The sequence below is a fragment of the Pararge aegeria genome, chromosome 24 (assembly GCF_905163445.1).
Source record: "Pararge aegeria chromosome 24, ilParAegt1.1, whole genome shotgun sequence".
NCBI classification, from domain to species: domain Eukaryota; kingdom Metazoa; phylum Arthropoda; class Insecta; order Lepidoptera; family Nymphalidae; genus Pararge; species Pararge aegeria.
This window is the reverse complement of record NC_053203.1, coordinates 6,608,561-6,621,700: the sequence shown is the minus strand read 5'-3', so window position 1 is coordinate 6,621,700 and position 13,140 is coordinate 6,608,561. Positions and strand designations below refer to the sequence as shown.

General features: G+C 37.1%; 1 protein-coding gene across 6 annotated transcripts in view; it reads right to left on the bottom strand.

Moving 5' to 3' along the window:
- LOC120634575 (ankyrin-3-like) overlaps nt 1-13,140 on the bottom strand; it is a 205,935-nt gene that overhangs the window by 33,550 nt on the left and 159,245 nt on the right. For all 6 annotated transcript variants that reach the window (XM_039905277.1, XM_039905280.1, XM_039905282.1 and 3 more), the window contains exons 18-19: nt 804-884; nt 376-547 (exon numbers count right to left, since the gene is read on the bottom strand). In XM_039905277.1, the coding sequence (XP_039761211.1) occupies nt 376-547; nt 804-884 (253 nt within the window). The remainder of the gene's footprint in view (nt 1-375; nt 548-803; nt 885-13,140) is intronic.

Below are 13,140 nucleotides of genomic sequence, written 5' to 3'. Positions count from 1 at the left end.
TACAGTTGATGGTGTTTGGTATCAACGGTAGCGCAACTCCGCTGGGCCATAACCACAGGTTTCCGCCTGTAACTGCTGTCCTCCAAAACTAGCTCGCGATTCCACGTAAACTCCACGATGTTTATGTACCGGTACTGCTGTTGCAGCTGGGTTGCTTAGTATCTACAGTATATATATATAACGCAACTCACCCGATGACGAGCGGCTGTCGTTAGTTGGTGGCGACGCGGCTGTCTTTGTTGCTGGACCAGAAGTGTCAATCCGTGACGCTGTCCTCCGGCGGCCGCGCGCGGTTTAAAGAGCCCGCTTCGCTGTTCATATCACTGTACCGCTGTTGCTGCTGAGTTTCTTAGTATCTACAGTCGTGAAACTCACCCGATGTCGAGCGGCTGTCGTTCGATGGTGGCGACGCGGCTGTCATTGTTGCTGGGCCAGAGGTGTCCATCCGTGACGCTGTCCTCCAGCGGCCGTGCGCGGTTCAACGTGCCCGCTTCGCTGTTCATGTAACGGTATTGCTGTTGCTGTTGGATAGGACACTCCACTTCTCCTGTAATATTACATAAAATAGACTTTAGTTTTTGAATTTAAAAAAATAAAGAGGAATTTGATTAGTAAACGCAGTATCTAAACTACACTTAACATATGAATTAAACAGTAAAATATATCATTGAAGGATTATAGAGGATTCCCCTCTTAAAGGTGATTTATCACGCGAGGCTATTGTGTGGATTATGAACGAAAATAGGTAATTTGCGACAATGTTCTCTAATTAAAGGTATGAATTGGTGTGTTTGGACACTTACCGCCCTCGTCCTCGGAGTCGCTCATGAATGTGTCCTGCATGAGCTCAGGCGCCGCGACCCTGTATTTGCCTTCTAAGCCACCTAAAACAATGAAATAGTTCACAGTCAATACATTGATAATTATAAGAAACATTAAAATTAGACATGCACCGAGTCAGCAAATATATTTCGTACAACCTAATTAACCATATACTGGAGGTAAAAAAACTGCGGAACGTAGCGGCTAGGGCAATATATCGGGGCAATCGAGTTCGATCCCCGGCAGCACCTTTTGGAACTTTGTGTCTTCACCGGTAAAGCATAAAAATATCATTTGGTTTACCGGTGAAGGAAAACATCGCTAGAAAACCTGCATGCCTGAGAGTGTTGCATAATATTCTCAAAGGCGTGTGAATTGTTCCTATCCGCACTGGGCCAGCGTGATAGACTGCTGCCTTCTCATTCTGAGAGAAGACCGTAGTGAGCCGGTAATAGTATGATATGATCATGATAATCATAATTGTAAGTGAACTAAAGTAATGGAAACTCTCATACAAAACAACCAATGTATATTATTTAGATTTTTCGGTTATCGCTCATTTTATTTTTCCTATACCACCAAGAAAGTATTGAGGAACACAAGTCGCAAAACAAATGTTTTTAAAATCCGTCAAGCAAGTTTCATGTTTTTCGAGACACACGCAAGACAATTGCTTTTTATTAACATACACTCATATATAAAGATAGATAAAAGTTTATTTTCTGGTGTCAAGTTTGTTTAGTTGATTATTGAAATAAATGTTTTTCTTTTATGCCACTACAAGTTAGCAAGACTGTTATCTGACCTGCTGGTAACTGATGAAGCAGTCTAAGTTAGTAACGGGCTAAGCAATTAGGGGTTTGGCAGTTATATTAAACCTAAATCATGAAATGAAGAAGGCTTATCTCTATATGATATATCTTCCAGCTACCCCAGGATTTGAGTAAGATGAGTTTTTTGTCGTATAGGTCAAATAAAGGTACCATAGACAAAATGATACTTACTACTACTGCAATATGTATATCTAAATATTAACAAGATTCTACATACCTACTAATACAGAATAAAATTTTAATATGTTATTATACTAAATACAAAAAAATAGTATAATGAATATTTCTATATAGGTTTATTATATATCTAAATAAGTAAGTCTTTAACTTTCATTATGAATAAAAATTCAAAGAATCACTACAACCATGGAGAATGAGTTCTGCTTACCCACTCAAATAATACAAGGCGATGCACTCAGATTAAAAATCAATTGGATTCGGAAAAATGGATACGTTCTATTTGAAAATCAATTCGCAAATACAGATTGATGCCATTTCTTATCAGAAATGAGCAATGTGTGTTGTTCCAGATAATTATTGATACAATGAGCGGTTGCAACACATGCACACATAAAACACAGAACACACAGAAGGCGGGGCGTAAATTATTGTATCTATAGCTAGATTTCATATAAAACCTATAAAAATTCAGCAGAAACATAATCGAAAGTTAAACATCATAGTTTTTGTAGCATAGGTATGTCATATGTAATATGTATGTATACATGGGTCAGCTTTACGGTAATATCATCAGCATTATAAACCAACTACCCACCTACTGCAATCTAAAGGGTATGAGTCTCGTCTCAGAATGAGGTTTAGGTTAGTCCACTACGCTGATCAAGGGTGGATTGATGGAATTCACACGCCTTTGAAAACATTATATAAAAATGTTGTATATTAGGTTTCCTCAAAATGGTTGTCTTCACCGTTTAAGCAATGGATATTTGTTTGCTTATATTAAAAACGCACATAGCTCCGAAAAGTTACGAGTTAACTCCGAGGTACCTACGTGTGGAATATCGGACTCAGTCACCACGAAAGGGCGAAATATTAGCCACTAAGTCATAAACATCACCGCTTTATAGCAACTAGGATAAAGATATAAAATTTGACCGGATATCCTATGTCACATTTGGAATAATTCGCTTACGTTCACACAACATTTTAATAACGCGTCAAAAGAAGTACAAATGGGTTCAATATTATGGGTTGGTCGGATCACTCCAAACCTACGCCCCGGCTTCTGTGTGTTACACGCTACAATACATTGTTGTATATTATATTTCTAATACCAATTAACGTGCAATGTTTTCGTAATACCTAATTAATAATAATAACGGACAGTGCGTCTATGATTTATGGAAAATATAATACGTATGAACCTTCAGTAAGTTTAATCATGTTCTACAGTACATAACGTTACGTGGCTTATGGAGTTTATGCTTACCACACTGTTACAGTGTGGGTTGATAGATTACTTTTTTCAAATTTGTTCCAAAGATTGTACCTTTACGTATGTTTCGCGCCGAAACCGGAGCATCCTTAGGAGATGATGTTTCTTAAGTGTATAATTGTATTTTTTTTTGTTTTTTTTTTCACTTAATAATTATTAAAGTTCTTCTATCCAATAATTCTGCGTTATTAATTCGGAGTAGACACTCCTGTCTAATTTGGTGGAATTACTTAATCATGGGCTGCTTCACGTGAAGTTATACGCGTAAAGTTGACTTTTGGAATAATACTCAATATTAAGTTTAATTAGAAAATTAGACAACTTTATACAAAAATAAACAGTCCATAGAAAGTGTACGAGTAGACAAGGTAAGGAAGTCCCTATTTGTTTGTGGAAGTATGCTCCTGCTTCCTTGCATGCATAAACAATTGAAACTCATCGTCGATTAATAATATAAGAAAGGTAAGCCAATATGAAATAAACAGCTCTCTCATTTCGGTACTTAGGAAACAGTAGTCTTCAGCAAAATATAAGCTATTGATTATTCTTTGAAGATATATTGCTTCTAAGTTCTAGACCTGCAAAGATTAGGCGATAAAATCGTCTTTGTACGCCTTAATATTTACATTTAGTTTATTTAGTGTTTGTGTCTCCCATAAGATAATTTTTGTCGATGTAAACAAGGTGACAGTACGGTTAGTAAAACTTGAATTTTTAAATACTGTTTTGGTGATATTATTATTATTTTTTCTTTTTTTTTATATACTACGACAATACACACATCGCCACCTAGCCCCAATTTAAGCGTAGCTTGTGTTATAGGTACTAAGATGACTGATCAATATTTTTTATAAATAATATACATAAATACTTAGAATATACATATAAACACCCAGACACTGAAAAACATTCATGCTCATGACACAAACATTTTCCAGTAGTGGTAATCGAACCTACAGCCTTGGACTCAGAAAGCAGGGTCACTGCAAACTGCGCCAATCGGCCGTCATTAATACTACACTATATTATTATACTATATTATATTATTATACTACATACTAAATGATTATACTACACTCTATATATATATATTATACCACACTACATTATATACTACACTATCGCATTAGGTTTAATGCGATAGTGTAGCTATAGATTATGCTATAGTGTAGCTGTGTATTATAGAGTGCTATTAGTTGTATTGGCTCTAAGACAACTATACCTACCGGTCATCTCGCATTCTTTGGGTTTGGATCCACAGATACTTAGTGCGCCAAGAGCAATCCAAATTACAGTTTACATTAAAATAATTGAAGGCAAGCAAGAAGTTAAATGATTGCAATAAAGTATTCTAACAAATAACAAAGATCTAGTAGGAAAGAATCGGGTGAATACGATATTAAAATTCGTGTTTTTATGTGCCGTGGATTGAACCCTGTGTCCAGAAAAGGAAGCTGAAGCCTTACCGACTATCACCAGTTTTTACAGTAATTGCACAAGAATATAATATGAGACACTTATTTATATTACGACTTTGAATAGGAAGTTCAAAGCGGACTTTATAGGCTTCATTAAGCCAATTAGCTTCTTTTAATTAATTCACCGCAAAAAAAATAAGAGATAGATTAGATAATTCATTTTCACTTGTCCAAATGCGATAAAACTTACATTATGAGGACGCGACGTCCGTGTAATTGGCAGTTTTATTACTTTACTCTTAATTATTCATCATCATCATCATCATCATCCTCATCATTTCCACCTATCGACGTCCATTGCCGGACATACGTCTTTGGTTAGGAGTCCTACAATACACGGCCCTGGGCTGCTTGCCTCCATCGGCTCTCAGCGACTCGCCTGATGTCATCTGTCCACCTCGTTGGGGGCTGACCTACGCTGCGTTTAACGGTGCGGGTTTGCCATTGGAATGGCGACCACGGAACGGATGTCGGGGTGCTGGTGAGGTGAAGTTCTCCAGCACCTTAAGACCCCAACATCCGTCGGTTCTCCGAGCTATGTGCCCTGCCCATTGCCACTTCAGCTACTCGACTCGCTGAGCTATGTCGGTAACTCTAGTTCTTCTAAGGATCTCTTCATTTCTGATTTGATCACGTAGAGATAATCCTAGCTATCTCCATCGCCCGCTGAGTGACTTAGTTAGCGACCATGTTTCAGATCCATCTCTTGATTATAAGTAATAAGAAAATGACCTGATGGTAACAGTAAAACAATCTCCTTTAACCAGATCGACACTTCGCAGGGCATGCAAAGAAAACTCCTTGCAAATTGCGGCCCTGTGGCCCATAAACCTGAGGCGTAGGTATTAAACCTCATGTGCCTGTAATCACACCGGCAACCGCACCTTTCAGACAGGTACACAGCAACGTTGTTTGGCGGCAGAATTTAGCATGGCGGTAGTACTTCCTCGGAGCTCTTTCACAAAAGTTACAAACTTGCAACCAATCACAAAATATGCCTTTGAGCAAGAGTTTTGTGATTTCTTGTGATTGGACGCAAGCAGGACGCCAATTTGGAAGTGCTGTAGGGCAAGCATACGCACCACGAGATCCCGTCACGAGATATCTCTAACTCTCTAGTCGGTTTTTATTTTTTATTTAATATAATAATAAAAAATAAAAACCGAAACTATAATATATGTATATATTTATACATATATTATAGTTATATTTATATATATATATATATATATTTTATTTATATTTATATATTTGTATAATTTTTAAATCTTATTTATTGCACCACCTACCTCTTTTCTACGTTTTTTCCTTTTACGCCATTGGTTGCCTGGAAGAAATCGCTATGTAGCGATAAGGCCACCAAATTGTACTCTCTTGATTGTATTTAAATCTTTGTAACTACTTTTTGTTTCTTTGGTGTACAATAAAAGTGTATTCATTCATTCATTCATAATAATCATTTATTTCATAATATTAAAAGTATGGAAGAAAAATATTTACATACTAAAATTAAATTTTAAAATAAATATAAACCGTCTAAATGTTCACTTATGGCCATGGTACCCAAAATGCAGATATTGTCCCTTTGAATAGCTAGACTTAGCCGCTGGGCTAAATAAGCGCCAGCTCTTGGGTCACCAGACGTAAGGACCAATTTTTGTGACACTATGTTAATAAAATTAACACTTTACTCTCTCCTCTCTACTCGTATTTCTGCTATTGAGATTGACGAGATAATTGCTAGACGTAACTCTCTCGTGGCGCGCATCCTAGCACTACAGGGCGTGTTGGTTTGACCTCCGCTGCTTCCACGGAAAGTGTATTTGCTTCTATTTGCATATTCTCAATACATACATAATTAGCAGATAAGAAAAAAAAATACAACATGTGTTGTATCACAAGGTGACATGGCGTAGTGAAATAAATCTATTATTATGCTTATTCACGGAACTATAACGTAGGATGTAGCGCAATACTACTACGTAGATGAATTGATGATAGATCTCTCAAGTCTTGGAACATTGCCCGGGTAAGATTCATTGACAAAATTTTATTTAACTTTTGACACTTTCTTTAAGTCGAGTTGGTTGTCACGTGCCGTGTCGTGATGGCATATCAGAATACAGTTTTAACCACCGCCTCCTCTTCTCGCGGGTGTCGTACGAGGCGACTATGGGAGTATAACGGAGAACGGCCTGTGGCCATCTGTGCTACTACTACCCAGTGGCGTGCACATAGAGTGTATGCACAGGGTATGCAGATGATATAAAATGAAGAAAATCTCCAGTACGAGTTACACTTAAACTTAAGGATAGGCATTGTAAGAGTTATAAAAGCTTACCGTTAACTACTTATAACTCTTACAGGAGATTTTCTTCATTTTATATTATCTGCATACCCTTTATGCACGCCACTGCTACTACCATCGGCTGCGATCACCAACCCGTCTGCCCAGCGTGGTGATTATAGGTTAACGAGCGCGTTGGGAGAGGCCTTTAGTCCATCAGTGGACTGTTTTAGGCTATTGATGATGATGATGGTTGATATGAAACAACGTGATGCGTTACAATGTTCCACAAAGTTGGTGGGGTAAAACCACAATTATTGTGTAAGAGTTTTCGGACTTAAGTCTCACCTAGTATCCCGACAGTCCGGAATCCGCTTTATTAAACCCATATACCTAATTTTATCGCTAAAACGCTTGGTTGCACGTCTTTGCGAATGCGGGTCATCTCCAAGAAGCCTCCTTGCCCGGGTCATATTCGCAGGGCAGCTATGCTCCCCTGGTATTTTTTGATTTAGCCCCTTTCTAGGGGCTAGGGCTTGCCATCATAGGCTTTGAGCCTGTTGGTTTGTCGTGTCCCTGAAATTGACCCCGCGTCACTGTCAGCAAAGTCGCGCGCGGGGATGTTGTCAATTATTATGGGTCTCACGACATCGATGTCACCATTTGTCCCTCCGCATTTGTGTTGCACGTCTTTGCCGGTAAGGTAACTAGCCGCGGCCGTAACCTACCACCAGAGCTCGAACTCTGGCCGGAACGCTCCCACTGACTACTGTGGAGGGTTACCCTGCACTTAATCTTTCTCTCCTATGAGAGCGGAGCTGCTTATGAGAGCTGAGTATCTAGTGTGATATTTTCTATTTGATCGCTTAAAAGTTAATGACAGTTTGTATGGAATCGAAAGAGCGCCATCCAGTGACAGTCCATCTTAGTCGGACATCATACGCTGACTGTTATGGCGATAATGACTCGAAAAAACGCTAGGTCATGATATTAAGTCATTGACAATAATTCATTTGATAATCGCGGATCGCAAAAAATAGAATCTCGACCAACGTAGGTATAATTCCCCATGCCAAGACGTAATTAAATCTACATATGACTAACACAATAGTACGATACGCAGATAATAAAAAAATGCTACTATATAGCTTATATTTTCATTGCATATAGGTATGTATTACATAAGAGAGTGAGGTCACCGCGTGGGAGGATCAATTGACTTCGTGTGATAATTAACTTCACGCCATCACCTGACTTATGACACAGTCAATTGTGTGGTGAAATCTTTGGAATACCTCAGTTGGGTTACTGGGTCGATTTTATTAGGGCCATGCTAGGCTACCTGTCCGCGATTTTTTTATTAATAGCATTATTATGCAACTAGACGTTCAACTACGGAATACGGGTAAGACTCCATGCTTACTTTTTTTGTATGCCATTTCAAGCCCTCGTATGCAATCCCAAGCCCGCTATAATCTTAGACTGCATCATCACTGGTGATAATGCAGTCTAAGATGTTGGAAAAGAGCAACTGCTGAGTTTCTTGCCGGCTTCTTCTCGGTAGAATCTGCCTTCCTTCACTACACACGGACAGACTTGACGTTTCAAAAGTGCTTGTATTAGGCCTACTTGACATAAATGAATTTTGAATTTTGAATTTTGAATTTTGAAATTTTGATAAGAAATGATGTGGTCTTAGACCTATACCCATAATCGGTTCTACTACGATGCTGTTTAGAAATCCAGTAGGTAGGAATCGGTTTGTACGCGGAACCGTAGCGGCCAAAACGCTTGGCGTCACGTGTCTGTCAGTAAGGTGGTTACTAGCCAGTTTTGAGGCCTTCCCCCTGACGAGGCAAGAGAAAATGCAAAAATAATTAATTGTCGCTATCAATTCAAGTCGTCTTTTTCGTGATTGGTTTTACAATGTTTGGTAGATAAAATATAAGGAAAAACAATCCGCCTTAGATTGCATGCAAAAAATAATAATATTTGTTCTTACATTAATTCCTACTTTCTATAATAATACTATCTTAATTCAATCGACATTAATAAAATAAGAAACAAATTTTAAGACTGACATCAACATCAATACAATATAATCTATTACGAATGTCAAATTATAATATCAATATAATACTAGGATCGGTCCGTACGCTGCACCAATGAGGAAGAAAGAACTTCGTGAAATGATTCCTACATTCGAATGTTTGCCTTACGACTTCTGATTAAACATTTTTATCAGAAGATGTGGCGAGTCCTTAAGCGTCACTCTCTTTGTGTAAAGGCAGCCTTATACTGTATTGTCAAAAGTCTTTCAACGGCTATTGTAAATAGCCGCTGATAAATGAACGCATCCTATGGACAGAGCGCGTGGTTAGCTATTTCCTACGTTTAGGAAAGTTTGATTTCATATGACTCATTATATTGTTTATAGATTAGATGGATTGGAAGTTTGTTTTCATATAGTTTAGGGTACGGTTCGTAGATAAGGTTTTCTTTAATTTATGGTAGGTTTAAACTTGAGCATAATGCATAACTTAATTACATTTTATGGCTTCGTGTATAAGAATATATAAATTTAACATTCAAAAAATACCGACTTTCACTATAGTGTACATTATTGTACTAGTAATACGCTTTCATTTGAAACCCAAATGAAATAATATTGAGGGAGTAATATTGAGGAGATAAGTATTGAGGGAGTTGTGAAAAAAATATATAATCCGCCATTTTGTGGTGGCGGCCATCTTGAACCGATTTTCATCAAACATGGCAAGAACAATTCCGACTAATTTACTCTCCAATCACAGACACAAACACACACACCCACACACACACTTTCTAATCACAGACACAAACACACACACTTTCCAATCACAGACACAAACACACACACGTCAAACTTTTAACACCCCGTCGTTTTTATGTCAATTTTATGGCTGTTAAATGTTTCAACAAATGTCACTGTAACATTTTAACTCGATTTTTCACTTTCATCGAAGGAATTTTTAAAAAAAGTTTTGTTGTGCCAGAACTTACAAAAAGCCAATAGGCTAAAGTTTTCCGGGATTCTGACTTTTAGGGCTACACTTTTGAAACAGATTCCGCGCTTGCGATACCGAAGGCGACAAATATATTTTGATTATGAATGAGTCTCGGATGTCAGAAGTGGGAACAGCCTTGAAAGGCATTCTCGGACAAAAAATTAGGACAATACCATGGCTAAGTAAAGATCATTCGAATCTACTTTTATTAGTCCAGTTCATCTGTAATTAATATATTCGATAACCTAATTAACATTGATTGGTGACTGTAAATTATATAGCCATCAATAAATCAAATACGAAGATAAACAGATACTATTAAGCTCAATTAATCGCGGGATTCCGGTCAGCTTTCAGCGTTAAGTATCAGATTTATTGGAAATTGTTAGTACTTTTCGGAACTAGGTTTTCAGTACTTGCCCGGTTTTTGTGATGTGGACAACACACTGCCCTTATTCCGATGCAAAGGCTTACATACACTATACATGCATGAACACGTATGTATGTATTTACGACGCAATTACACGTAAATGTTGCTGTCGTGTTCACTTTTTATTTATCAGATCTATTTATAGATTGCTCTTAGAGTATTTATTTCTATTCATATTTTTAAATCACGCAGGCCAAATGATCAACTTACAAACGTATATATGGCCTAATATCAGCACTTTTTTTTTATTCCACCACAGGTTAGCCTATGACTGCAATCTTACCTGGTTGTAAGTGGTGATGAACGCTAAGATGTTAGCGGGTTAACCTGTTTAACTTTTAAAACATGAAGACCATTTTTTGTAATGACTCTACAACAAGTTCAGAAGGCAGATTCTACCAAGAAGAAACTGGAAGGACTATACATTTTCCGGGATAAAATAAATCTATGTGTTAACACAGGGAAGTGAAGTGCACTTCATACATGTACAAAAGCACTGCATACCCAAATTATTTTATATACGTCGTATTGGAGGGGAAATTTTGCCGTTTCATGCAATTTTCCTTCTGTATGCATACACTGGTATAATCTATCTCCAGATAAAATTTCAGTGAAATTGGTTTTGCGTGAAAGAGTAACAAACCATCCATCCATACAAACTTTCGCATTTGTGATATTAGTAGAAAGGAATTAGGATAATTGGACTGCTGATATTTTTTATAGATAGTGCCCTAGTACCCCATATCCAAATGACCTTGTGACCACATACAGTATCCATTAAAAAGCACAACGGGCAAACATGCCTCCATCAGGTGACCTCACAGGCAGATGATGTCAACGCGACGCTCCTACTCGCAGCAAATACCTGCCCACACCGCAGCGCTACCCACTTACCCGTACTAGACGAGCACTGGTAATTTTTACAACAATGAATTTCCCAATGACCCAAGTAGTAAAACGGACTCGATTTTTTGTTCGGCTTCCATTATTTACCAGAAACTGAATTGTTGCGTTTATTGTTATGTGAATACATACTTAAATTATAAATGCAAGAGTGTATGCACATGGTGCAGCGGATGAGCTTAGCGTAATGAATGATAGCTCGCATCCTCGAGACCGATATCGAACACCTTTATTTTCCGAAAAGGATAACCTAACCTAACTTCTGCTACCAATGACTTATTTTTAACCGACTTCAAGAAGGAGGAGGTTCTCAATTCGTCGGAATCTTAATTTTTTTTTTCCGTATGTTACCCGATCATCGAAATCGGTCGAGGTGTTATTAAAAAATCAACAATAATGTAACCCAAACTATAAAGTTCATTATTTGGCGTGCGCTGAGAAAAGTATTGATGGTACACAAAAAATTAGTATTAGATGATTAAAGTACTCATTATTACCTACAAAAAAAGTCCCCGAGGGATTATATCTAACTACATACTCATATTTAGGTCACAATAGTAGCGTTAGATCGCCGGAAGCTATTTAGTTCTTGGGAATATATTGAAGTCGTATATTTTTTTTTATTCATTAACTTACAATTAGTAGTTAGGTATACATAAGGTTACTTGATGTCCTCAAATACCACTGAGTTTGTACGGACATTGGATATACGGCGCAGGAACTATACCGAGATTGAAGAGTCCCGTCATTAACCTAAAATTTTTCGGATTATGTCCATTTAAGGAATAAAATATCAGTTGCTTTAATGGTGAAGAAAAGCATTGAGGAAACCTGCATGCCTTTTCTCCAAAACGTTCTTAAAGGCGTGTAAACTAAAGCAATCCGCATTTGGCCAGCTTTGTGGACTACGGCCTACGACCTTTTTCATTCCGAGTGGACACTGTAGTGAGCCAGCAATCTTAATATATATAAATCTCCTGTCACGATGTTTGTCCGCGATGGACTCCTAAACTACTTAACCGATTTTAAATTAAATTGGCACACCGTGAGCAGTCTGGTCCAACTTAAGAGATAGGATAGCTTAGATCTTTAATTATAGTTGCAATTTTATTTTATTGCAAATTATTTGTCTATAATTAATTGACAGTCACATGTTACATATTTATATATATATATATATATACTTATATACTCATTTAAGGCTTAGCGGTACTGAATACTTTAAAAACAAAATCAAACGCAGACGAAGTCGCGGGCCACAGCTAGTAGGTCTATAAAATGATCATATATATATTCATATAATGTTGAACGTCATATTGAGTTGAATTAAAAATGTTAGTCAACCTTCCATTGGCTTACAACGCTCCAATAAATATGAATGCAAATCTTAGAAAAGAAGCCATCTAAGTGTTTAGTTCTAACCATGTAGTTGTAATGTAATGATTTGTATTGTACTTGCTGTTGTGAGTTAACAATATGTCAACACACGAGTTAATGGAGAATAATTAACGCTTTTGAATACAAATTAGTGTCAGTCCTTGGTGATAATTACTCATTATTTACATGGGTTTTATTGATTCTTCTCCGTCTAACATAAAAATAAAATTAGAATACCTGTATCCCGTACATTCATGATAGAGCTTAGAAAAATATTATAAGTGTATCGCCATGAAACTCGCATATTAAGTAAAAATATTGTTTTGTGTAACATAGTAGGTATTATAATTAAGATTAACCTAACATGGTAAAGATAATTAAATTAAGTTATCAAATTTGTAATTTAAATCAATGTTGGAAAACGATTTTACAACATTGATAATCTATTTCTAAAGTAATGTTTTTTTTTGTAAAATTATTGTGCTATGGATAAAAAGTTAATTTTAA